The 27,972-nt window shown below is 34.9% G+C and overlaps 3 protein-coding genes and 1 long non-coding RNA gene across 5 annotated transcripts in view; 1 reads left to right on the forward strand and 3 right to left on the reverse strand.

Annotated features, from left to right (window-relative positions):
* Nucleotides 1–3,406: 3,406 nt before the first annotated feature.
* LOC117322439 (RING-H2 finger protein ATL79-like) lies at nucleotides 3,407–19,822 on the reverse strand. Of its 2 annotated transcripts, none has more exons than XM_033877355.1 (7): nucleotides 19,643–19,822; nucleotides 9,261–9,369; nucleotides 8,382–8,484; nucleotides 6,450–6,615; nucleotides 5,780–5,854; nucleotides 4,722–4,870; nucleotides 3,407–4,200 (listed from the first exon to the last, which is right to left on the reverse strand). In XM_033877355.1, exons 2-7 carry the CDS (start codon nucleotides 9,362–9,364, stop codon nucleotides 4,195–4,197), a joined length of 603 nt encoding a protein of 200 aa, XP_033733246.1. In that variant the 5' UTR covers nucleotides 9,365–9,369; nucleotides 19,643–19,822; the 3' UTR covers nucleotides 3,407–4,194. The 2 variants fall into 2 exon arrangements, with proteins under 2 accessions (XP_033733246.1, XP_033733247.1); XM_033877356.1 differs by lacking the exon at nucleotides 19,643–19,822 and adding an exon at nucleotides 11,163–11,700.
* LOC117343678 (hyphally-regulated protein-like) lies at nucleotides 17,560–19,108 on the reverse strand. The gene is made up of 3 exons (XM_033906141.1): nucleotides 19,040–19,108; nucleotides 18,304–18,727; nucleotides 17,560–18,161 (listed from the first exon to the last, which is right to left on the reverse strand). The coding sequence occupies exons 1-3, from the start codon at nucleotides 19,106–19,108 to the stop codon at nucleotides 17,560–17,562; spliced, it is 1,095 nt and encodes a 364-aa protein (XP_033762032.1).
* LOC117322440 lies at nucleotides 19,746–27,844 on the forward strand. The gene is made up of 4 exons (XR_004531552.1): nucleotides 19,746–19,829; nucleotides 21,391–21,523; nucleotides 22,007–22,030; nucleotides 27,741–27,844. It is a non-coding gene; the product is annotated as an uncharacterized LOC117322440 (long non-coding RNA).
* Nucleotides 24,490–27,972, reverse strand: part of LOC117322436 (annexin A6-like) — a 39,513-nt gene continuing 36,030 nt past the window's right edge. The window contains exons 24-26 of the mRNA XM_033877353.1: nucleotides 27,710–27,891; nucleotides 27,413–27,509; nucleotides 24,490–26,534 (exon numbers count right to left, since the gene is read on the reverse strand). Coding sequence (XP_033733244.1) covers nucleotides 26,524–26,534; nucleotides 27,413–27,509; nucleotides 27,710–27,891 — 290 coding nt within the window. The 3' untranslated portion in view covers nucleotides 24,490–26,523. The remainder of the gene's footprint in view (nucleotides 26,535–27,412; nucleotides 27,510–27,709; nucleotides 27,892–27,972) is intronic.

Genomic DNA, 27,972 nt, shown 5'->3' on the forward strand with positions numbered 1-27,972 from the left:
CCTAATTAACTAGCATTACCCTGGACAAATCGTAAATTCACGGATGTACACTTCCGATAGCTACTTGATTATGAAGCGCATTCATGAATCACGTGCCGTTCGTTAATATTTTTTTCCGGAAAAAATCCCTGCTTAAGATGAACCATATTAAACTAATAAAGCCGATACAAGACTTATATTATGTACGTTCTATATATTCGTCGTTGCGCCATTGTTCAAGACTCTTCACCCCATTTTATCCGGATAACATACCAAAAGGCCTCCTTTATGCCGCCAGCTACTACTAAAGAGATTCAGGAAATGGTGTTATATTCCTATAACACGTATTGCCTTTACTGCCAAACTAAATTAAGCCCGGCTTTTTAATGCCTTTTTTATGATATACATGTACATGTATAAGATACATCATATGCTACTAAATAGGGAGCCGAGATTACTTCTTGAAGTGATAAAGTCTTGGCCGTGAGTGTCATGAAAACATTGACGTATTCTCCTGTCACGTTTTCATGGGTCTCAATATAGATTTATTATTATGTTTTATCTATTCTGGGTTACACTTACATTTTCAACATTATGTCGTCATTCTCTGTTGTTTTTGATACAAAAACAAATTTGCTTTTTGCATAAAAATGAGAGCTGATGATGTCATAGCCAGTGTTCGATTAAACACCGGTCAGAACTAAGATACATATCAGCTAGCCCATTTTATTATTTATTGGATGAGTATAGACAAAGGAGGTAAACATATCCAAAGTTAATACAAGCTCACAATGCAAATACTGAACCAAAAGTTATTTACGTCGAGTCGACAACAGCCCCACCTGGTTATCAGTAGATAATGTTGGGATTAAATTATAAAACAACAAAGAATACCGAAATATTAACGGAACTATAATTAAAATTAAAATTATGAACAGAATATAGATTTACATGCAGACTGCTGAAAAAGTACGAGTAGAATAAGACCAGGGCCCGTATTCATGAAACTGTATTTAGTCGTCTGCTCCGAGGACAGGTGCGCGTATTCCTGCGATACACGAAACGAAACTCCAAACATTAGAGAGTTCTCTTAGTTACCGTACTCAGCTGAGAACGTTCTCAGAAAGTTTGATGAATACGCTTTTTGAGTACGTTCTCACCGGAGAACAGAATTGAGCATGAGCAAAAAAATTGAGTTTGAGCATGAGTACAGTTTCATGAATACGGGCCTAGGTGGTCCGTCAGAGTAAGCGTCTTCTGCTTCATATACGACGACAGCAATATTAATCTAGGTCAAATCCGGGTCATAATCTCTAATATGAGTTAGGCTGGTGACAATGGAACCATTAGGTAAATCAACAAACATCAGGCGCGCCTGGCTTCATGTCGCATAAGGAAACAGAACATAGAATATCTCGTAATGATGCCATGCTGTCAACCGTAAAACTTTCCTTTGTTCTCCATCAACCTGCTTCTCTCGAAACTTTCTGTTGTCCCTGTCAGTCGGAGTGAACTTTTACCTATATCAAAGGATAGCAGACATCCCTTTGACAAGAAGCGATACAATGATATATATATAAATATCACTTCACGACCAACCTGTCAAATCTCCCGACACTAGCTCCAATAAATATTCAAACGTCAACATAAACATGGTCTGTTATTAGCAGAATGTCATTGATGTTGGGCTGTCTTTGACGCGTGGACAACTAGGATGTCTGACAGTATATTTCGGTCAAAATTTCTTTATATGATAAACTATGCGATTGAATGAAGAATTAGGATATATAGATAGGGCCCAAAAGGTCATGAACTGTGGTTATCTGCATATACATCGGCCATTGTTAATATCCGGAGTGTAGATATATCGGTGCTTGTTAATATCCGGAGTGTAGATATATCGGTCATTGTTAATATCCGGAGTGTAGATATATCGGTGCTTGTTAATATCCGGAGTGTAGATATATCGGCCATTGTTAATATTCGGAGTGTAGATATATCGGTGCTTGTTGATATTCGGAGTGTAGATATATCGGTGCTTGTTGATATTCGGAGTGTAGAAATATCGGCCATTGTTAATATTCGGAGTGTAGATATATCGGTCATTGTTAATATCCGGAGTGTAGATATATCGGTGCTTGTTAATATCCGGAGTGTAGATATATCGGTGCTTGTTAATATTCGGAGTGTAGATATATCGGTCATTGTTAATATCCGGAGTGTAGATACATCGGCCATTGTTAATATCCGGAGTGTAGATATATCGGTGGTTGTTAATATCCGGAGTGTAGATATATCGGTCATTGTTAATATCCGGAGTGTAGATATATCGGTCATTGTTAATATCCGGAGTGTAGATATATCGGCCATTGTTAATATCCGGAGTGTAGATACATCGGCCATTGTTAATATCCGGAGTGTAGATATATCGGTCATTGTTAATATCCGGAGTGTAGATATATCGGTTATTGTTGATTTCCGGAGTGTAGATATATCGGTCATTGTTAATATCCGGAGTGTAGATATATCGGTCATTGTTAATATCCGGAGTGTAGATATATCGGTGGTTGTTAATATTCGGAGTGTAGATATATCGGTGCTTGTTAATATTCGGAGTGTAGATATATCGGCCATTGTTAATATTCGGAGTGTAGATATATCGGCCATTGTTAATATTCGGAGTGTAGATATATCGATGTTTGTTGATATCCGGAGTACAGATATATCATGCATGTTAATTTTGAAAGAAAGATATATCGATGCACTTCAATAAAGTAGTATGGCTCTGTTGTTATTTTATTATTTTTAATTTTAGATGACCCTTCCGGAACATTGTTCCCTTTTCTCCTATAGTTTGTTTATTTTCTTGACATCGCTGTATCGACTTGATGTAAAACACCTTTCGTTCATTCCGGCAGCCTTTCCTTACTGTTTAATCCAGTTGACAAAAATAACACTAAAATGTTTTCGTCATTGCCGAATATGTATAATTCATGGTTATATATATTGAAGTAGTCTTTTCCTTTGATGGATGTCCTGTAGAATGGACAGATACCTAAGTAGAATGGACGGACAGATATGTAGAATGGACAGACACTTAAGTAGAATGGACGGACAGATATGTAGAATGGACGGATACTTAAGTGGAATGGACGGACAGATATGTAGAATGGACGGACATTGAAGTGGAATGGACGGACAGATATGTAGAATGGACGGACAGATATGTAGAATGGACGGGCAAATATGTAGAATGGACGGACACTTAAGTAGAATGGACGGACAGATATGTAGAATGGACGGACACTTAAGTCGAATGGACGGACACTTAAGTCGAATGGACGGACACTTAAGTAGAATGGACCGGCAGATAAGTAGAATGGACGGACAGATCAGTATAGAAGATAAACAAATCTACAAAACGTAATACTTGGGGTAACAATTTTAATCAATATTTTATCAAGCACTTACAACGAATTTTTTGTTATTTCACGTCATAAAAATGATTTATTTGATATTGAATGATAATGTTGTGCGCCTTTACAGAATCATAAGGATAAGACAATATTATACTAGCACCTCACATGTATATTAACATTTGTTCAGGTATTTCACACTCTCAATAAACAACTCGCGCGGTTTCACAATTTACACCCATCAAAATAATATAATTACATTCATAATCACACACTTATTCACATTTGTAAAATCATAAATCTGTCAGATTTTAACATTTCGTATATATATATACGTACTTACATATATTTATGCACATGCGCAATCGAATGATTCACTGGAGCAAAACGTAACATTGATAACAGGAAACGATAAACATGCACTTTTTTGCGTGAACAAAAAATATCACACCACAAAATTCAATTAAGAAAATGTTGTTTCATGCTCATTAGTTACTTTCCTCTGAACAAAGGATTATAATACATGTTATCATAAAAAGTGTATGACGGTATTGTCATTTTCAAAGACCATACAGATTGTTACTATATTCTAAGGAGCAACGTTGTAGTATTTAACGTTTTATACGTAAATTAATATTTCTTAATGAAAATAATTGCATTGATATTGCATAAACCATTGCATGGCAACATTGCGAATAATGTTCGACTCTACTGCATAGCCGGAAGCGGAAATTCACTTTCGATGAGCATGCGCGGTAGAGGACGCATCAAATTCTCCCAACGGACTTGATTCCGGGATTCATACCTAAAGCACACAATATAAATATAGAATAACTTCACATTTTAGTTATAAAATCAATAAAATGGATAAAAAGACTTAATTTATTTCCGTAAGTTATTTTCAAGTTACTTTCTATTATCTTTATTGATTTTCGAAAACTAATCAAAATAGAGAATAAATTAGGTAAGTATATAGCGAGTGTAGTTTGCTTTCACAATGACACTATCATAATGTTGTAAATGTGATCACTTTAAGTTTTACGCTTAGATATATAACGAAATTTAACCTGTAGATTTAAAAGTGATAAAGCACCGATATTAATAATAAGTCAGTTGATACAGATAGTGACACAGTAAACAGTAATTGCTAGTGTAATAATCATTTCGTCAATTTGGACTTCATCAATAATAGTTCTCGAGTCAAAGAACTATCATTATTCATTAATGTCTACAGCGATTCGAAGCAGAATATAGTACACAGGTGACTGGGAAATGTGTCCCGAAATCTATGCCTGATGTTGCTTATATAATGAAGTTCTCGTGTACCTGTGAGAGCCTGACGGGGGCTCGTCCTTCCTGGGGGATTATTGTGATGACAAGAAGACGTCCCTCTGGGACCTGGCTAGTCCGACAGATTGGACAGGTCTTCTTACTGGTGCTTAGGAACCAACGCAACACACACTCCCGGTGAAAGACTGAAAAACAGATAGCATTTACAATAGGGGAACGGTATAGGGATCAACCAGCCAATTGTTTTCTATAGACCTTAGTGTTAACGTTTTGGAGTATATCATTAACATTCTTGAATTCAATATTGCAATTATGGTTTATAACGAAAGTTTAGGATCTCATATAACACGTAATCAAAAAAAAAAGTTGGGTCCTTCAGCTCAAAGTTTTTCCAGGGTAGCCATTTTGAAAATGGGCGAATTTCGCAGTGAAAAATTCTCCAAAATATTAAATGCTTACCTGTTAATTATCATGACCTGAACATTTGGGAAAAAATTCAATCGGACTTACGAAATTTATATCAACATTTCTTATGGACAGTTACCTATCAGGCTACATTTCTATTTTGCTACTTCATAACATACTGGCCAATCAGTGGCTGCCAGACATTTTATCCCTGGCTCAACTTTCTATATACAGGGGATGTTTCAAAAATCTATTTTTTCAATTGGTTGGTTGTTCCCTATAACACACTTCTAGTGAAAGGGTGAAATAAATCAAACGTGGCGTGTAAGGTAATGGCAAACCTCGGGGACTAAACGTCTGCCAGCAGCGCTTACCACTCACCAATCTCAAAATTGTTCAAATGAAACACACGTCAACCCATCTAAATAAGAATTTAGTAAATGATACAGCATATGTCGAATTTTGAATATGAATTCCATCAAAATAATTTTAGCAAGATTGTTTTCATGATATTGATATAAAGTAATGGGAAATGGATTATATCCAATGAAGAATGATAATCTTTGTTTTGTCACATTCATAAAGCTAATCTTGTAAGTATACGATGATAGAATAGCGACGATATACAATTGCCTCCTCTTTGTTTTCCAAAGGAACGTAACTCTATTTTTTGAAAGGTTTTTTCTTACCATGACTACAGCTGAGCTTTGTTACTTTTTGATTGACGGAATGTTCGCTGTCGTTGCAAATGGCACATTCGAAATCTGAAAAAAGGAAATAAATAAATAAATAAATAAAGACAAGATGTAATTAGTATAAAAAGAACTGTTAATGTTTAAAGATGATGAAAAACGAGTCATCAGTATGTTTTATCTTATAACATTAAAATATCAAAGAATATTGCATTAACATCACTAACAGATTTGTCTAAATGTCTTTTTCAGATCTCTTTAGTCCGTACTGACCATAAATTATGCTTACATCGGGTAATGATCCTACCTCCCCTGTTTTTAATACGCTATCGATTACGAAAGATTTATCCAAACCTATGTTCACAGATAATGGTCAAAATCATTACCCTTTGATTTGGGACGATGACTTTCGAATCCCAGCATACCACTTCATTCATTTCTAATGCCAACGTAAAATTAGGGCATTGCTTAATTTGTTTGTTTCAGGATTGACGCCCTCACATTGGCCGGAGCCATATGATGATATCTATATATAAGGGAGACACCAGTGGAAGAAACAGAGAATGGTAAAGATATGAATTCCAATTTTGGTCTCTCCAAGTAATGTTGTTGCCCGCTAGGATCATATCGTGTGTGAATGACCACATTGATGTTGTTTGAGTTTTACCTTCCGGGACGTTATCAATGGTCAGTGGTTTCAACATATCGCTCTGTAACATCCTCTCAGATATGGTTGGCTGACCATCAGGGACGGGGATTGTCTCGGGTTCAGTGCCGTCAGCAAACAGCGGAAGTGGATGGAGATAATACTCAAGGGACGTACCGTACCGCATCTGTTATCGTAAAGGAAGTAATATAAAGTCAGACATATGAAAAAGACTATACCCGGTAAATTATCGTAAAGGAGTTAGTATAAAGTCAGATATATGAAATAGACTATACCCGGTATTTTATCATAAAGGAGGTAGTATAAAATCAGATATATGAAACAGGCTATATATTGTCCTACTTGTTCGATTTCTTAGTTTTCCTTTCGCTCTCCTATTTCAAAGCCGGTATATGTGAAACAGACTATATACGTATAATATATAAATATCTGTGTGTTTTTCGGCATAGCCGTATAATTTTCTTTTGGCCCCGGATATGACGCGACAGGTGGCGTTACTCGTCAAGATGAAGTATGTGATTGGTCAATGTAGCGGTAAATGCAAAATGCAGATATTCAGTTAAAAACGAAACGAAGTTAAGATTGAATGCAAGCTGAATAAGTGGATGCATCTTTCCAATGACATAGTAATAAAGTTATATTCCTGATTCAAAAGCAGTCATATTATCATCAGAAATGATTCAAACTGATATAATTTTGTTATCCGTGCTAAAATGCATTATATAGTTCGTTAATTTATTTCACCGGCAGTTTTACATTATTACCTCCAGCATTAAAACTATGCCGTTTATCTTTTTTAAAGATATTTCTTGTTTTGTTTTTGTTTTTAAATCTTATTGCCAAAAGTTTTTTATCGTTCGAGAAAATTTTAGCAAATAACAAAACGTTTTTAATATCTTACTGGTAACGAATTCCTTCTTACTGACAACCAAATGTTCCTTACTTTTTACATTTTTAAATCCACATTTGAAGTATAATTATTATAAAAAATGGGAAAATGCTACTGTATAGATTAGGAGTGTAATCAAAATCAGGGAACACGGAAACAGACTATCGTTCATATTGATTCTAGTACATCCAACTGGCTTAGAAATTAGATATACGTAAAAAAATATTGATTTAGCGTGAAGTCATATCATATTGTCTAAAAGCTTTGATAGCTACAGGAATAAAGGATTATAACTACGAAAAGACTGACTATACATTTGAGAAATATTTTCTCATTAAATAACAGCTTTCTTCTGTATTTGGAAAAAAAAATATTATCCTGTGTATAATGAACATGAGTATGATGAAATATCTCCATCTCTCGTTTACCATGAGCTGGAGAGGAATCAATGGGACACAACTGTTGTTCAGGATCGTATGATTAATGTTGACAGAGGAATCACAAGTTACATATTTTATTATTTTTTACCTTTAAGGCTACTTATCTAAAAATTGTTTTAGCTTTAATTTTTGTTCATTGTATTGTATATAATGTATTAATGGTTTTTGTGTCATTCTGTTGTACGCGAATAACATATGTCTTGTTTATTTATCTACAGTTTCGCTTATTTACTGTCTGACCTTTGGCCTTATTGTTGTCTAAGGACTTTATACCAGATTTATCGTACTTTAATATAAGTTGATTTGTTTATTGTCCTACCAATCCGACACTACCTGCTATAAACAACTGAAGACAATGTCGACAACACTGTCCACAACAGGTCGAAAGAGACATCGCTTACCAGAAGAACTGGTGATTTATATAATTTAGTAAACGAAACTAAAATGAACATAAACACATATTATATATCCAGTACCACCAATATACGAATGCCTAGTTGGTTTTTGCTTGCTATTCATCTTAAAAAAACACACCTGTATAAACAAGGAATTTTTTCTCTTTCCCCCCCTTCGAATGTTGTGATAAATACCAGTACATTATACCTTCTGTTTGTAGCAGTACCAGAAGATTCCACAAAGGAACGCTATCACAGTTGTAACTGTCAATCCCTCTATGTAGGCGCATGGTTCCTGGCTTGACACTGAACTGTAACGACGTAAAATATGAATTAGTATAATGAAGTCATGAGACAAAACAAACGGCAGCACTGATTAGATTATTAATGAAACTGTATATCTGTCTGTGTATGATTTCTAAATCATAGCTTAGTTCTGTGCCATTCTAATGTATCCTAATACCACACGATATTCTCACTAACATTGGATATCATAACCTAATTGATAACATCTTAGTTGAAATGGTAGATATTAAAGGATTTGGAAATTAGTGAATATGTTGAAAATTCCATCAATTTTATAAGATGAATTGTTTTCAGTCGACTTTCATAGCCAATAGGAAAACTAACTCGAAAGCGCAAAAATGACGCACCATGTGTTCTGAAGCTTATTTTGTGCTTAAATGGTATTTGTGTTCAGTGGACGTAGTGTACGAGAGAATCTGCCAGTTTTGTGTACAACTAAAACCTACAATTAACGTCACTCATTGTTTGCAGACTTTCTCAGAAGGTATCAATGTTCCCATTTTTGATTTTACATTTTTTTTTCGATATATCACCAATCTCCTATACGACTGGTGGCAGTACAAGGATAAATCAGAATTGTTCTTGTAAACTATGGCTACTATAAAAACCCACAACAAGTTTTAATTGACTCCCTAGTAGGGATATAATGATGTGTTACGTTTAAAATTTCTCTTGTAAAATTTATATTTACTGCTAGGTAACCTCTGTAGGACTTTTAAGGCGGTTAACAGTCAGCAGTACAACTAAAGTTTACTGAAATGTTAAACTGATGGCTACATACACTTCTACTGTACACATTGACAGGTAAATAGTCGTACAGACGAAAGAACTCAGCGTCAGTATCCAAAACAGACATGCCGATCGTCGCTGTGATCCGGGATCCATCTCATCTGTGAAGAGAATGCAGGTAATAAAAAGAGAATTATAAAAAAGCAGTGATACAAAGAAAAGAATTTATAATGCCAATAAGAATTTCTAAATTTTGCAAATTTTCGGCTATTCAGTCATCCTCGGACAGACCATATAACAATAACGAGATTTATGTTGGATTGCAATTACTTCAGATTTTATATCAGCCTGATAAAAATGTCAACGAATGTTAAAAAAAATATCAGAGTAATCATTTATGTCTTAGGTCCTATTTTACTCGCATAACATGATATTTATAAATGTATAAGTGTTTTTGCAAATTAGATTACAATCGAGTAGAAATATGTATAATCTTCTTCGTTTAGAACGCATGTGGTTTTCCTTTTATGAAAATGAAGTCCAATTGAAATAAAAAAGACAATCTTGCACTACATTAAAAATCCACTGAAACATTAATCAACTTGTACAAAGAGTCAGGATAAGAGACAGAAATGGGACAGTGTCTTGTCAAATCTGGGAACTTATCTAGGTCATCTATAATTAAAGGCGAAATGAACTGCATTGTCACATCAGGGATCATGACCTTATATGTTACAACAGAATGACCTGGTTATATACCATGTGTTATGTGGTACTGAAAGTTTATCACGACTTTTACTACAGTTTACTGGACGGGCGAGATATAAAACTAATAACAACATAAACAACGATATGTTTATTTCTGTGATCAATGAAGTAAAACGGCCAAGGGCGTAACTATATAGCCGATTAAAATCGAACGGTTATGACAGCCAGCCCAAGGGCGAACATGTACCATTTTCTGTACCTATATATATACTCTATACCTATATCCTCTCGTGTTATGTATGGATTACTTTATTCATTCTATATATATATATATATATATTTATTGCTTTATCTTTAATAAAACATAAGAAACAATGTATTTCTTTATACTTGTTTTCAGAATGTATGATTGGTTATTTTTAAGATAAATATACTATGGAGTGAAAAAGTACGTTAATATATTTTGGTATATAGCAGTGACTGTTATGACATTCTAATTATAAATAAAAACTTTAAACTATACTTTTCAACGACAATAATGCACGCATGCATTTTGCTATACTGGTGATCTTGATTACTTTATTTTTTTCAGGTAAAAGTTTAAGTAAAGATGAATCCGCATAAATAATTTGCTATACAGGTGATTTACATCCGAAGAAATGATAACAATCACGTGTTAAGGTCCAGACAGTTATTAATTAATAGTTGATTGTCTTTCAAATCAGTCGTGCACCGATTATGCAAATGCATATTCGTTATAGAGACACTGTATGATTCATAGAACTACACTGATTCAAAACGTGGCATCAATATAAGGTAGCGGACATTTTAACACAAACATCCCTGTAACGACAACATCTTAATGTAATTCAATAACACGATTGTTTAATTATTCAGCAAGTTTCAGGCAATTTATTTGAATGTGAACTCATTTAATAATGTGTTGAAATATTATGTCATAGATGTCAATATTATGAATAATTAAAGTGCAATGCAGGTAAAGTGAGATGCCATACAGTGTAGATATATTTATATAGATATTTTAAGCTTTAAAAATAGCACAGAAATAGTTTTTTTTCGCACATTTTAGAAAATCGAATCATTTGATATTTAATCACCTAGAGTTCGTTTCCAAAATCTTCCATATTCCATTTCAGATTAATAATTGATGGAAGCCAATGTTGCCTCGATACATCAATGTCATATGAAAGTCGAACTACTGCGATATTCACACACTAAAACATACCTCAGTCATACACCCAGTCAAAGGATCCAATTTATAACGACTATTCCGGAATGTCCATATTAACAGGTTTGCCTACAGTACGTCCAATACACTGTGAAACTAGGTTAAATTCCCACGACATGTGTGTAACCCGGACAAAACGACCTGCCAATAAAGCTCTATAGGTATCCAGTCAGCTAATTGGATCCGTCCGGCCCCCTTTCCAGCTGACTGACCATTGTCCACACAGACCTACATATAGGGTCACTGTTATATAACAGTCTCCGTAACGTCCTAAGTATTGTTTATAAAGTAACACTACAGGTAATGATTGATCAACAGTGATGCAATTTCGCGTGACGTATTTTACCGGTAATAGAGCGACACCAGCTATCTGGCAACATCTATATATTGCTATTATACTAATACGCCAAGTTCACCAATCTTGCTATATTATGCATCCCTCTTGTTGACCTTTAACATCTGCACGGACTCGTTTGGTTTTCTCCACTTCGAAACTCCTGGGCCTTAAGTACCACAGACAAGTCCTAGAAGGACAAAACAGCTGTGTGATGTCCTTAATATCACTGTCGAGTCCTAGAATGATATAACAGCTGTGTGATGTCCTTCATATCGCTGTCGAGTCCTAGAATGATATAACAGCTGTGTGATGTCCTTAATATCACTGTCGAGTCCTAGAATGATATAACAGCTGTGTGATGTCCTTAACATCACCGACAAGTCCTAGAATGACAAAACAGCTGTGTGATGTCCTTAATATCACTGTCGATTCCTAGAAGGACCAAACAGCTGTGTGACGTTCTTGATATCACTGTCGAGTCCTAGAAAGACCAAACAGCTGTATGATGTCCCTAACATCACTGAGACGTCCTGGAACGACCAAACAGCTGTGTGATGTCTCTAACATCACCGACAAGTCCTAGAATGACAAAACAGCTGTGTGATGTCCTTAATATCACTGACACGTCCTGGAAAGAATAAACAGCTGTGTGATGTCTCTAACATCACGGACACGTCATGGAAAGAATAAACAGCTGTGTGATGTCCTTAATATCACTGTCGAGTCCTAGAAGGACTAAACAGCTGTATGATGTCCCTAACATCACTGACACGTCCTGGAAAGAAATCACTGACACGTCCTGGAAAGAATAAACAGCTGTGTGATGTCCTTAATATCACTGTCGAGTCCTAGAAGGACTAAACAGCTGTATGATGTCCCTAACATCACTGACACGTCCTGGAAAGAAATCACTGACACGTCCTGGAAAGAATAAACAGCTGTGTGATGTCCTTAATATCACTGTCGAGTCCTAGAAGGACTAAACAGCTGTATGAGGTCCTTAATATCACTGTCGAGTCCTAGAATGACAAAACAGCTGTGTGATGTCCTTAATATCACTGTCGAGTCCTAGAAGGACTAAACAGCTGTATGAGGTCCCTAACATCACGGACACGTCATGGAAAGAATAAACAGCTGTGTGATGTCTCTAACATCACCGACAGGTCCTAGAATGACAAAACAGCTGTGTGATGTCCTTGATATCACTGTCACGTCCTAGAATGATATAACAGCTGTGTGATGTCTCTAACATCACCGACAGGTCCTAGAATGACAAAACAGCTGTGTGATGTCCTTGATATCACTGTCGAGTCCTAGAAGGACCAAACAGCTGTGTGATGTCCTTAATATCACTGTCGAGTCCTAGAATGACAAAACAGCTGTATGATGTCCCTAACATCACTGACACGTCCTGGAAAGAAATCACTGACACGTCATGGAAAGAATGATGTCCCTAACATCACTGACACGTCCTGGAAAGAATAAACAGCTGTATGGTGTCCCTACCATCACTTGTGAGTCCTTGAAAGAATAAACATCTGTGTGATATCCTTAATATCACTGCTGAGTCTTAGAAGGACTAAACAGCTGTATGATGTCCTTACCATCACTTGTGAGTCCTTGAAAGAATAAACAGCTGTATGGTGTCCCTACCATCACTTGTGAGTCCTTGAAAGAATAAACATCTGTGTGATATCCTTAATATTACTGTTGAGTCCTAGAATGACTAAATAGCTGTATGGTGTGCCAAACATCAATAACGAGTCCTAGAAGGACTAAACAGCTGTATGATGCCCCTACGATCACTGACTAGTCCTAGAAGGACGAAACAGCTGCCGAAGTGCAATTCATTATTCGGAATATATTTACTTCTTAATTAAAGTTACAAATTATAATTACATACTTACTAGTCCCTTATTTCTTACCTTAAGCATGCAATATAATTCTGAATAATTCGTAACCCTTCATGGCGTTATAGATGGACCATCCGTAGTGGATTATGTCAGATGATATTACTGGCTTAATTGTGTTTGTTTGATTGATCTTATCAACATATTTAAGGTCATAATTGTAATATAAATCATCATTATCAGAGTGCAAGTTATCAATACGATTCCTGTTCATTTGCGTTCTCTCTCGATGTAACACATTACTACAACGGTATACTGGTTAATTATCATTAATAAATTAGTGCCATTTAGCAAAACATAGTGAAGAGAAATGAAGATAGATACACACAGATACAACAATATGCATGTCACTTTAGATATGTATACAAAGTAAGTAAAACATTTACTTACATACCTTAAAGAGAGTATATCGTTCACATCCCAATACCACTAGCTGTTCTTACTAAACGAACCAGACATCCGTGCGGAAACATATCGGCCAAAATCATATTTAAACAAAAGATTTTTTCATCCAAATCTCCAATAAAAGTTTTGGCATATTAATAAAGTGTGTAATGAAGCTGTTCACCAGGTGCAGGTCTGATGGATTAAAATTAATACGGATCGTATAGACATATAACTGGCCACTTCCTGGTGTGGGTTTGTGTAGTGGGGGATACAGAAGCCCGCCCTCAGAGAGCTGGTCCTAGCAGACAACAGACACTGTACCTCATCTAGTGGTTAAATACTGACAAGGTGTCGGTCATTGCAGCGTAGACTGCTTTTGAAAGTTATCATATTAATAGTAATTAGAGTAAGTTATGTTTCAAACAGATAAATGAATTGAAAACAAAATATAAGTTCAACAATATAAAATGGCTGTCATATCGCAGATATCGTAGTTATTATATCTGTTCTATATGAGATCGAAAAACAATATAGCTGATGCATGCATAAAGGAGATGAAGCGTGGGTTTAATCTAACGCGTAATTCATCCTATTAAATTTATTGTACGTTCAATATAAGCATTAAAACTAATATAGCAATGGTCAGGTTAAGGTACTATCCTGGAATCGATTCTATGATAAAGTAAGAAAATTAAACAACGGCTGCATCGATTTTAATAGCACGCATTCGTAGATAAACATAGTTCGCAGTTTGTGTAAACATAAATATGTGGCGATGTGGTTTAGTTTATGAATAGGGTATATCATTGTGGACGTCAGAGGGTTATAAAAAAGCAAACAAATATAATGTATGTGTTAGTAATAGATATAGAAGATGCCGGGTACAGTACTGCAACATATCGCAGTTTTGTCAAATGAATATTAGATTGTCATAACTGTTATCCAACTCTTATCTGATATAGAAAGGTGATTATATCCCGTAGCCATTCTAAACAATCCTTATTTTATGTCTTTATATTATTATTAAACTACAACAGAAATATATAGTATATTGAATAAGTTGTCAAACATACGTAAAACAAATTCAATTAATCATAGCTCAGACATTGACTGTCTGTTGTCTAATCCTTTTGCAAACTCAATACAACGTGTTGAAACCAAAATCGTTTATGTACTAATTAAATTAAGAATTAACATTCACAGATAAACGCTGTATATGAAACAATTTAATATATAATGCAAATATGTTATGAGAACAACACCTGTTATATATACATAGATATGCTTGAGGTTATAGGTCATTACATAGGTTAGACGGCATATTGTAGATATATAAAGAGTATGCATATCTATTTGTTATAAGTGTTTCTATGATGTACCTGTTAAGGTGTATCTATTTATAGACATAAACATCCATTCGTACGTAAAAGATAAGTTAATACCAGATAATGTCAATATTAGCATAAAAGCTTTGGCCATTAACGACGGACCTGCGTGTCATACCACACCACTAGACATCTCTACAATGCGACATTATATAACTTAATGTGACACAGTATCACTATAAAGGAATCGTCTGAAGACTTTAGTCGTTGTAATAGCACGTATAATGTTAAAACAAAATATACCTGGCGGTTTGCCCTACGAAAGTGACACACTTTCTACAATCATCTGCATGCTCGTACAGCTACTACTTCAGCCGACGGAGTATAAACTAAAAACGGTCGTTAACTTTCCGGCGTCAATATGCTTTGATCACCGCCAGTGAACTGCCCCGATACATATTTATATGATTTATATTTCAGAAAGCATAATAAAAAATTTCAATATATATATTTCAAATGTTGTGTGTAGATAGAAACTCTGATAACATAGCATTATATAATGTTGACCTTTGACCTTAATGTGTGACTGATGAAGCGTCAAACAGATGCCTTGTTACCTCGTAAAGGACACCATACTGAACGCCGCCTGGACGCGTCAAGTAGGTGACTCAGCCAGGTTTATTGCCGCCACTTGAATGCATACATATCATCAAATACAAATATGTGTTAATCTTATCATTTAGATAACATTGTATTTTGTTTTAAAGAACCACGAAAGTCAAACTAAAATCCCAATGTAAAAGTAAATTACATCTGCGTAAAATCACAACTTAAATTTCAACAGGAGACCCTTGTATGCATTTCTGTATAAACTGAATCTTTGTAATAAAAAACCTGTATAAACCAGATCCTTACTAAGTCACACTGTGTACATTTCTATGTAAAGTGAACCTATGTAATCAGAAAACCTGTATAAACCAGACCTTTACTAGGTTCCTCTGTAGACATTTATATGTAAATTGAACCTTTGTAATAAGAAAACCTGTATAAACCAGACCTTTACTAGGTTCCTCTGTAGACATTTATATGTAAATTGAACCTGTGTAATCAGAAAACCTGTATAAACCAGACCTTTACTAGGTTCCTCTAGACATTTCTATGTAAACTTAACCTGTGTAATTAGAAACCTTGTATAAACCAGACCTTTACTAGGTTCCACTGTAGACATTTCTATGTAAACTGAACCTGTGTAATCAGAAAACCTGTATAAACCAGACCTTTACTAGGTCCCACTGTAGACAATCAGAAAACCTGTATAAACCAGTCCTTTACTAGGTTCCACTGTAGACATTTCTATGTAAACTGAACCTGTGTAATCAGAAAACCTGTATAAACCAGACCTTTACTAGGTTCCACTGTAGACATTTCTATGTAAACTTAACCTGTGTAATTAGAAACCTTGTATAAACCAGACCTTTACTAGGCTCCGCTGTAGATATTTCTATGTAAACTGAACCTGTGTAATTAGAAACCTTGTATAAACCAGACCTTTACTAGGTTCCTCTGTAGACATTTCTAAATAAACTGAACCTGTGTAACATGAAAACCTGTACAAACCAGACAAAGCAAACTAGTACAATTGCATCCATTAATGTGTAAACTGAACAACATGTACTTGTATTGATAAAGTGACTAATTATGATACAATTCACACTACTTTAAGACCTACACTGCTAGGGATAATACTATAATAGTATTCATTTTACTATAACTACAAATGCCTGTGACAGAACCTGTGTAGTTCGTACATCTGTATAAACCAAAACGTCAGCTGGAACGTCCTCTACACAGGGAACTGTTTATAGCACATGACTGTATATATATAAGAAATGATCTAAATATCACAGCATCCACATCAACATCTAACCTGTACAGCTACAAAAAAGTGCACAAGCCCGAATATTAACCAGGTCATACTGTAAATTGAATTCATATACAAAAGCCTACAAACCTTCACAGCGTCTAGATGACTGATATCAGTACCAAATTCCATTTGAATCCCATTTGTTATTTACGAAAGTGTCCACCATTGACATAAATTAGACAGATATATACTATACCACACGTCGGGTATCTGTTCAATGGTATAATAACAGATATCTGTAATGGATACACTCGTATATATGTATCGTTCATGTTAATACGTGAATATCAAAAGGACATAATGCAAATCAGATTGGGGCATGTATACTTTGTAAAAACTGAACTCACACGATCTGCATGCTGAAAGATATTTAATCTATAGAGAAAACGTCAGTCAAACGTCGTTATCTCAAACTCTGAAAGCTCAAAGGCAGATTAACTTGAGAATTCAGTTCCAACAGCAAAAACATTATATGAATATACTCGAATACAATGAATATCTCGAAGTTTTTTCACGACCCTGTTCTGTCCCACTGTTCTGTCCCACTGTTCTGTCCCACTGTTCTGTCCCACTGGTCTGTCCCCCTGTTCTGTCCCCCTGCTCTGTCCCCTGTTCTGTCCCACTGTTCTGTCCCCCTGTTGTGTTCCCCTGTTCTGTCCCCCTGTTGTGTCCCACTGTTGTGTCCCCCTGTTCTGTCCCACTGTTCTGCCCCACTGTTCTGACTCCCTGTTCTGTCCCACTGTTCTGTCCCCCTGTTCTGACTCCCTGTTCTGTCCCCCTGTTCTGTCCCACTGTTCTGTCCCCTGTTGTGTCCCCCTGTTCTGTCTCCTTGTTCTGACTCCCTGTTCTGCCCCACTGTTCTGACTCCCTGTTCTGTCCCACTGTTCTGTCCCACTGTTCTGTCTCCCTGTTCTGTCTCCCTGTTCTGTCCCCATGTTCTGTCCCCCTGTTCTGTCTCCCTGTTCTGTCCCACTGTTATGTCTCCCTGTTCTGTCCCACTGTTCTGTCCCACTGTTCTGTCCCACTGTTCTGTCTCCTGTTCTGCCCCACTGTTCTGTCCCCCTTTTCTGTCCCCTGTTCTGCCCCCCTGTTCTGTCCCACTGTTCTGTCCCCCTGTTCTGTCTCACTGTTCAGTCCCCTGTTCTGTCCCACTGTTCTGTCCCCCTGTTCTGTCTCACTGTTCTGTCCCCTGTTCTGTCCCACTGTTCTGCCCCACTGTTCTGACTCCCTGTTCTGTCCCCCTGTTATGTCCCACTGTTCTGTCCCCCTGTTATGTCCCACTGTTCTGTCCCCCTGTTATGTCCCACTGTTCTGTCCCACTGTTCTGTCCCCCTGTTCTGTCTCACTGTTCTATCCCCTGTTCTGTCCCACTGTTCTGCCCCACTGTTCTGACTCCCTGTTCTGTCCCCCTGTTCTGTCCCCCTGTTATGTCCCCCTGTTCTGTCCCCCTGTTCTGTCCCTGTTCTGTCCCACTGTTCTGTCCCCCTGTTCTGTCCCACTGTTCTGTCCCCCTGTTCTGTCCCCCTGTTCTGTCCCCCTGTTCTGTCCCCCTGTTCTGTCCCACTGTTCTGTCCCCCTGTTCTGTCCCCTGTTCTGTCCCACTGTTCTGTCTCCCTGTTCTGTCCCCTGTTCTGTCCCCCTGTTCTGTCCCCCTGTTCTGTCTCCCTATTCCGGATAACCTAGATAATTCTGGGGTTACATCTGTTTACATATGCATATATAATATACCGAGTAACGTTGACTCAATGTTCAGTTTAACACCCCGAAAATGCTGCCCTGATTTTTAAACACTATATATGGTATCATTTTATTAACAACATAGCAATTCTGTAATGTAATAAATCTGCCATGATCACTTGACTCTTTCTATTTCTGAGTATAGGTCACTGAAGTATGTCTTAAGTTTATCAACAAACAATATAATATGTTTTAACTGGTAACTCGACATCGGATATCACAATAAATGTGTCAGTGCTGTTGCTAGATCGTACTTGATACATAAAGGTCAAGATAAGATGACCAGTCGCATTGATGGTGAAATTTACACGATATTCAGTCATGCCTGTTATATCTGCACACTGCGTTTACAATTACGGTCATCCTGTCGTGTCATAGAAAGATGAAACTTACACCATTCAAATAATGACGTCAGTAGACAGGTAACCATGGCGATTACCAAATAATCTAGTTTACCTTGAAATAAAAAAGCAGGGACACTGTAAGCTATGAGTGCTACAAATCATAACAACAGATAAACACCCAGAGTTTATCTAAAATCCTAACTTTATCTTAAATACATGTAGGTATATAAGCTTTATTTATAATTATGATCAAATAAGCATATGCTTATCTGTTGAGGCAGAGATAGTGTTTAACTATGCATAGTGTCAATAAGTATATATATGCCCACAAAAGCAATATCGATGTAGAAGTATAAATGCTTATGACATTATGCAAGATGTGACTGTGTGGTTTACGAAATAGAAATAACTCGTTCCCTACGGAGGGTGATATTAGTGACAATGAAACTATCGCAAAATAGTATCAGTACCCCTGCTAGAGTTAATGTATATAACATCATGATAAAAACCTACCTTTGGCTAACACAGCGTATGTCTGACCTGATCCATATGGAGGGACTCGCACCTGTGTTTACAACAGGTGAAACTCGTGTGTGTATACCTGTGATTAATACCTGTCGGTTTAGACATCGAGGATGTCCATTTCTTCCTGACATAGACTACCTATATAAACATATAGAGGGTCAGTCGCCACCTGATGGTACGTACGATACCGTATTGTGTATATGAACTTAAAATGAACTCGATTGCCTGATGATCTTAACTAGATAACTATATAATGTATTTATATTATATAACAATATAAGATTATTGTTTCGAATATTGGTGATAGACACAAATATATATCATATAAATAAAGACAAAATGTTCAGGATGTTAAGTGTTGGAAACGTTTGAATTTCATTTGGTGATATTTGAGTCAGAATAAGGTATAAATATGTATAACTATGTACATAAATTATGCAAGATAATGTAGTCAATCATTAATACATCACAGAAGAATTAAGAAGATATTGACATTGCAACGTAAATTACTTTATATCAGAAAAAAACGCAGGAAATTGTTTCATGCTCGATAACGATATAATGTTTGATGATAAAAGCATAATGCTATGGTGAGGTTTGCAAATGTAGAAAATAACACAAAATAGACTCACATACTTTCAGTCTCTGAACATCTTTCTGAAATTGAAAATTTAATATGGATGCATATTTTATTATTTTGAAAGCCATTGTAGAAAGATACATTGTATACAGCTCTTGACTATCCAGCTTGTAGAGGTGGCTAAAGTTAGGATACTAAACTGTTTTACATATGAACGGGCTGAATTGACAGGATGGGACATCCCACGTACAGGTAAAAGGATATGTGAGACTGGACAGTTGATCATCCGTGTTACTAGATATATATCAATTACTGGAGGCTTGATTGATGAGGCTATAGATAATGTCGATGCGTGGTGATAGGATATTCGGGAATCTAATCGTATAAGGAGACATTTAGGTTTGTTTTTAGATGAACGGCATCAAAATTGTAAGTTCGGTCTCTGCAGAAAAAAGTTATATCGGGTTAATTTTACAAGGCGATTTGCTTTTCATAAAAATGTACCCTTACGTCTAAGCATGAATAGCAACTACCATTTCATAGACACTAGCATGTCTCGACCAGGGGCCGGAACCCAAAGCCTTCTTCATAGAGGCAAACGCTCAAATAAAAGTGAAGTAGTGTCAAAGGGAGACATTATGAAGAATAAAGTTGCCAGATAGAAGAGAAAACATAAGATCCCAAAGTTAGTCGCTTCTAACGATCATGCAATGGGGGCAGCAGGTACTATTCTTTCGCCCTACTTGCAGGGCACATATTTTTGTGTTCGCATACAGTTAAAAAAACATAAAGTGATTCGTGGACTATCATTAGCTGTACTGTGTAGTAGCCTTTTTTCTTTTCTTTTTCTGTACCAATACATATATAGCTCCTCTGTCTAAGGTTAACATCCTTTGCGTATTTATTTTAATCTATATAGCTTTTTTGTTTAGATTTACGGTAATCCTTAAGTATTATTGTACCATAATGTGTTAAGATACGGTAGTCCTCCTGTATTGAAGGTTATTTTTCTGTAAAGATGTCTCGTAGCTTTCCTGTGCTTAGTTTTACGGTAACCCTTCTGTACTGAGAGGAGTATTTTTTCTGATCATAATTACGGTAGTCTGTCTGTACTTACTGTATAAGTAGTTTATTTATGTTGTCGCCTTGTCTTTAGATGTACTGTACCGTTGACCTCCCTTTGTGTTGTCCAGATGAGTGATGGCCGACCATTATACATTACAGTATGGCCCCAGGCAAAAGTATTGTCAAATGGATGCTGAAGAGGAACTACACTAACAAGTGCATTGGTATACATTGGTGCATCACATTTCGTTTACATTATGTGATATTTTAAGTATAAACACGTTTAAAGTTCCAATTGGTAACTATTCAATACTCTTCAGTTAAGTCATGATGTATTTCTATCATTTTCAGTGATCAAATCAAAATAATTTGGTGTTTTTGTCACTGTTTGCTTATATGAACATTGCAAATACAGGAATAACAGTTACTTAGTAATTTCTCGAAATAGCTTATACATGTAATATGATTATTCAAATATCAACATCCCTGCTTCTCCTTTATACGGTGGTTACATTTCCCATTGTATTTCCTTATGACTTTTCCAGTTCCCACGATTTTTGTAACATCTGTCCATTGGTAGAAATGTTTGTTCTCATATTCAGCGAAAATATCGTGGGTTATTCCATATTTAATGTGAAACTATAATGTCGTAAAGATATTGATTGGGCTTACATAGAAATGATTCATATGCTTTTTTTCCGTTTTAGTAGAAGATCTAGCCGGAGATATACGTAAGTATTTATAAAATTACGCCAGAAAAATGAGTTGTACACACATTTATGTATAAAAACATTATGAATTAATTTCTATAGATAATCAAGTTACTTCAAACCCTACATATCTATAAAATATCTTAAAAAATAAACAGCAAACACGAGTTTGTTTGGAATGCACATTTTATTTATACATTGTTATAAAGTTCTACGACGGTCCAATTGTACAAGGTAATCGCATGACTAGCTAACAGGGATTCAACATACAGCAAAACGTTTTCGCCTTCTTAATAAGACATTCGTTTCAAATTATTTTTTCATCTGAAAAAGAAAAATATAATTAAAAACACCGTTTTTCTTTCATTTTCAAGTTAAACATCGATACATAAAACGAAATCTCTGTTTTGAAAATTTGATTATTCCAACACATCTATATAATGTACATACAGTGTGTGTGATCTTTCATTAACGTACCTGGCTCAGTATAAAGCATAATTGTACACTGAGTAGGAAAACCTTCGTTTAATCAGAGACGTAAATAACAGGTTTTATTTTTAGTTAGCTGTAAGTCTTTCCACAATTGGGACCAGAACTACGTAAATAGCTGACAATAATCTTATATAAGTACTAACAGCTGTTAAACATGGAGTAACAATAAAAATGGAACATAAACAATAAACACACGGCTCGGACAATAAGGACGGCATGCGTATGTATATATCACAGGTTACAGAGGGAAGTATATCACTAATGACATTTAGTTTCCTGTACTTAAACATGTATAATAATATAAAAAATGAAACATGATTTCAAAATATGTACCATTTAGCAAAAATGTTAATAGAGAAGTCTTCTTTTATCAAAAAAAAATGCACTGACTGACAAAAGTATGAAGAATATATACGTAGTCCGTAGTTCATTAAACATGTTAACATAGAATGCCATTTACTTGACATATAGTACAATTTCAATAAGACATAAATTATTATAAAACGTGAGTTAAATTACTACAAATATAATGTTTACTTTTAAAAAACAGATTTGTAAATTTGTACTTAATATTTATGACTCCGTTTGATTTCTGTGTTTTGAATTCCTCTTAAGAGTCTTCCACCCAATAAACTTACAATGTAGGAATCGAGAAAAGAATTTGATAATTAAAGTAAGTGGCAATTTATTCCAAGGTCCTGTTACAATCATACATGTAGTAAAACAATCTGACAGTAATACAGTAATATAGAACAGGCTAAGATCACAGATAATTGTCATACAGGATAATTACTGACAAAAGACTAGTCAAGCACAGCTAACCCTCTCTATAACTAAAACTAACATGTATTTTATGCTAAATGTAGTTGTATACATATGTAGTATTATAGAGTAAAAATGCTGAATTTCTCGCAGGCATAACATTTTGGTTGTATTTGTAAATAAAATAGCATAATAGGGAGAATTGCAAGTACTGATTTTGCTACAAATACCAGGTAAGTCAGAGATGTATAATGTTAAAGTTGTTTCAGAAAATAACATAAATTACACACACGTGTTATTACCATGGAACTATCCTAATGGAAGATACAGTTTATTGTAACAGTAATTTCTGATAAAACGGCATATTCTTTTTCTGATTCAAATCTAGGAGATTGACAACATAGCTTCGAATGCAAGTATAACAGTATCAATATAGGCAGAATCGCTGCTCACTTGCTTGCACGGAATGCTTAAAGTATAAATATATATATAATGTTTAATGAAGACAATATATTCTAACAATGTCATGATTTTGTCCACAATAATTTTTCTTCTCGCAATTTGGCTCATTGTACACCAAAAACGCAATAAGTTTCTTAATCAGGATACATTTCTATCTTACAGAAACCCTTAATTGTAAAATGCTGCCAAATAAAACATTACGAGACAAACGTTTTACACAATGAAAAAAAAAATAAATAAAAAAAAACAATAAAAAACTATGAAACAGCGCAAAACATTTCTGACATCACAACAGTAGAGCTCGCTTCTGATGTACCCAGATGTTTAAAAATAGAGCTGAGATGGTATTCTCTCTTCCACGAGAATCATTGTCTAGAATCATCAAGATATAATTAATTTTTCTTTGTTTTTATGGTAAATACTCAAATGTGATTGGTCGAAAAATTCTTTTCATTCTTCAATGAAAGAAATTCCGAGAATGGCGCGAACAATGTGACGTCACAATACGACAATTGACGATGCGTATTGATTTGAGAAAAATAATCCCATTTAAAACCAGTAAAATTGTACATAAATCATGTTTTAAATTAGAAAATCATTATCAAAAATTAATTATAAGCGTTGATGTCATTTTTTTTTAGTTTCATCGGGGTATGAAACTAATTTTGTTTGCAAACTTCTGTAAGAATCTGCTTCGCGGATTCATACAGTTTGCAAACAAAATTTGTTTCATACCCCGATGAAACTAAAAAAAAAAAAAAATACATCAATGCTTAAATATTTTGTACTGTGTCTTTATGACCAAGCATAGCAAAGGAGCTTTTCGAAAATCACAATAGCGCAATATCTTTGGTGAGGCAATGACGAAATGATCATCTATTTAACACATCTACTACATAACAATAACTATCATCCCCATGAACGTTGGAAATATATATCTGAATGAGAGACATAATACATATCATTATTTATTAAATGTTAATATAATTTACTAGCGATTCTACACAGCTCCTACAAATTTATAAGTATTTGATTAATATTCAGACAGACGTTCAGTGATCTTGAAGATCGCTAAGGATCAATATAGAAACAATGGCAGTAATGGGCATAATTATATATATACATACATGTATACATAAAAGGAAATGTACAATTAACTACATTGTAATAAAATTGGAATATTTTTATATTAGATAAATATTAATAATATTTTGTTGATCTACCAATGTAAACATGATTTCTTGTTTTACTCAGATGTGCTGTTAGTATGTACAGTGCAAATTAATTGGGGTATTTACAATAATATCATTGTATCGTGTATATATGTATATCTAAATGACTTGAATTTTGATAAAACTCAGAATTACAGGTAAACCGGCACATAAGTACATCCTGATAACAAAGGCCGGAGTATAAGTGATCTCGATGGAAATAATATACTGATAAGCAATTTCTCCTCCTTTCATGATTTCGACAGGTATTGAGATTCTTCAGTGTATCTCTTACGGTCTCGGTCCCCTTTTTATATTTGTAGTATTCCCAGATTTATGGTACATTTTTAAATCACTAAGAAAGCACTTAACGTAATCGCCAGGGAATCACATTACGATACCAAATACACTCCGAGAGAATAAATAAAAAACTAATGACATGACTGACTAGCTTGAAATTATTTCAATTGAATAATCCAAATTTTGTATATATTAATTTTTTTCCAAGTAGAGCTTTCGTCAATGCACTGATAATCAGAAGACTGACTTGCATTTTCGATTTTAACCTTATCAGTAAACATGATTACATGTACTCTTAATTTGCATATATTAAAAAACAAATATATCGATCAAAATAACTTTCCATGGAAGAAAATGATATTACCCGTCAAACACGTCCGTCAAGTGTTCTGGGCGGAGCTATTTAGTTGCATGTCATTAATCAGCTTAAACATAGAAATCTAAATAAAATGTATTAGTGCTACAGGTATTCACATAATACCGAAATTCTATGAGAAACACAATACAAAAATTAATACGCAACAAGTAAATTTGACCATAATAATTTAGTCACAATCTTGTCTAGTTTTCTATGATGTTTCCCTCTGACTATATCATACAAAATATCTTAATAGTATTAATATGTATATTCTCATTTTCAATATACATATTTTTTTGTTAAATAAAATCTTCTATTTGAAGTAGGTTTTGATTCTTCATTTCGTTACATTAAGCTTGTGCATCTCCAGTGTTGACTTGAATGCACGAGTGACTGAATTGTATATTATGAAAAAAATCTCTAAATCAAATTTAGAATTCATTATATGCATCAGTTGAATCAAGCTCTCCTTAAGCATAAAATTCCTTCTGATAAAATATTTTCTGATATTGGTGTATGGAAGCACTTTATCATAACCCATTTACAATATATCCCCTCCAATCCCATACTACATATTCTAACTAATACCCAGAGTGAAACCATCACCTACAAAGTACCAGCCAAAACTCCATAAATCCATATATCTCCATCAGTACTAATTAACCAATTGATAGTATGAGAGTATATTGCCTTTATAAGTAAACTAGTCCTATACATCACAGAATTGTTTCATCATATTCAAACTGAAAATGTGAAATCATTTAAGAAGTGATGATAAAAAAATAATCTAAATGTATTTGAGCCATAATGATGAGAGATTTTAAATTCCTAATAAAAGCAGTGTAACTTTCTAATGACAATGATCATGTTTCTTCTATTAAATCCTCTGTCATCAACACAAAAAAACTTATCTTCTTTGCCAGACTTCTTTAAAACCATCCTACAGAAAAGAAAATGTGTTATTGAGTTTCAAATGTGAAAGAGTATATATATTATCAAGCAATCAGAGGAAAATGTTGTTCTTAATGCAACATATAATAATAATAATAGAAATAAGTTTTTTTATAATGAATACTATAATAAGAAATGAAATAACAAATGGAATAGGTGTAGCAGTCAAATAGTTTAAAACAAATCTCCATGGGACATAACTTATAGAGTCAAAAAGTTTACAATAATCTCCAAGGGACATAACTTATAGAGTCAAAAAGTTTACAATAATCTCCGAGGGACATAACTTGGAGTCAAATATGTTTACAATAATTTCCATGTTACATAACTTATAGAGTCAAATATGTTTACAATAATCTCCAAGGGACATAACTTATAGAGTCAAATATGTTTACAATAATCTCCAAGGGACATAACTTAGAGTCAAATATGTTTACAATAATCTCCAAGGGACATAACTATGAGTCAAATATGTTTACAATAATCTCCATGAGACATAACTTATAGAGTCAAATATGTTTACAATAATCTCCAAGGGACATAACTTAGAGTCAAATATGTTTACAATAATCTCCAAGGGACATAACTTAGAGTCAAATATGTTACAACAAATCTCCAAGGGACATAACTTAGAGTCAAAGGAGTAAGATATGTTAACAATAATCTTTTAAAGTGACATTTCTTAGAGTCATACAGTATATGTTTACAACAAATCTCCCAGAGACATAATTCTACAAGCATGTGTATAACAAATGTCCAAGGGAAATAACTCTTCAAGTATTTTTATGCACGAATCGGACCACAATAAATTCTATAACAAATTTTACTGTTCAGCCCTGGTAATTGTCCGATATTTTTACTACTTACCCTTTTTGCTTTTCTTTTCTGTCGTGTCTTTACCTGTAGTTGAACCTTCACCAATCAGGGCCAAACTGAGCGCCTTGTAGTCACCAGACACGTCATCCTAAATATAATCAGCGAAACAATTCAGACTGAAGTCATCACCATGTATATAGTATTGTTCTTACTTTATCTAGTTTGACAGGTATTATTTAGGTATCATGTAAAGTGGAAACTGTCAAAATCAAACAATATAGAATGTACCTGTAAAAGACCGACACAAGGGTTTTACAATATCTTGTAAGTATATATATATATACTCACAGCGATGAACATGCCGAGAGTCTGTTTGTAGGCTTGTTGGAATGCCTCTTTGATCTGGACCATGTCCACTTCACAGCGTGACACGAGGATCCGACACAGACGGTCATCATCTGTTCCAAGACCTTTCATGGACTTGTACAACTCATCTCCAAAGTGGGCGGGCTTGCTACGTATACAGCGAACTGAAAATGGGACAAGATGCAGAACTTTAGCTTTTCATTTGTTGTTTTCTTCTGAGACCATATGCAACAACTTAGTAACAA

Source organism: Pecten maximus, chromosome 2 (genome assembly GCF_902652985.1).
Source record: "Pecten maximus chromosome 2, xPecMax1.1, whole genome shotgun sequence".
NCBI classification, from domain to species: domain Eukaryota; kingdom Metazoa; phylum Mollusca; class Bivalvia; order Pectinida; family Pectinidae; genus Pecten; species Pecten maximus.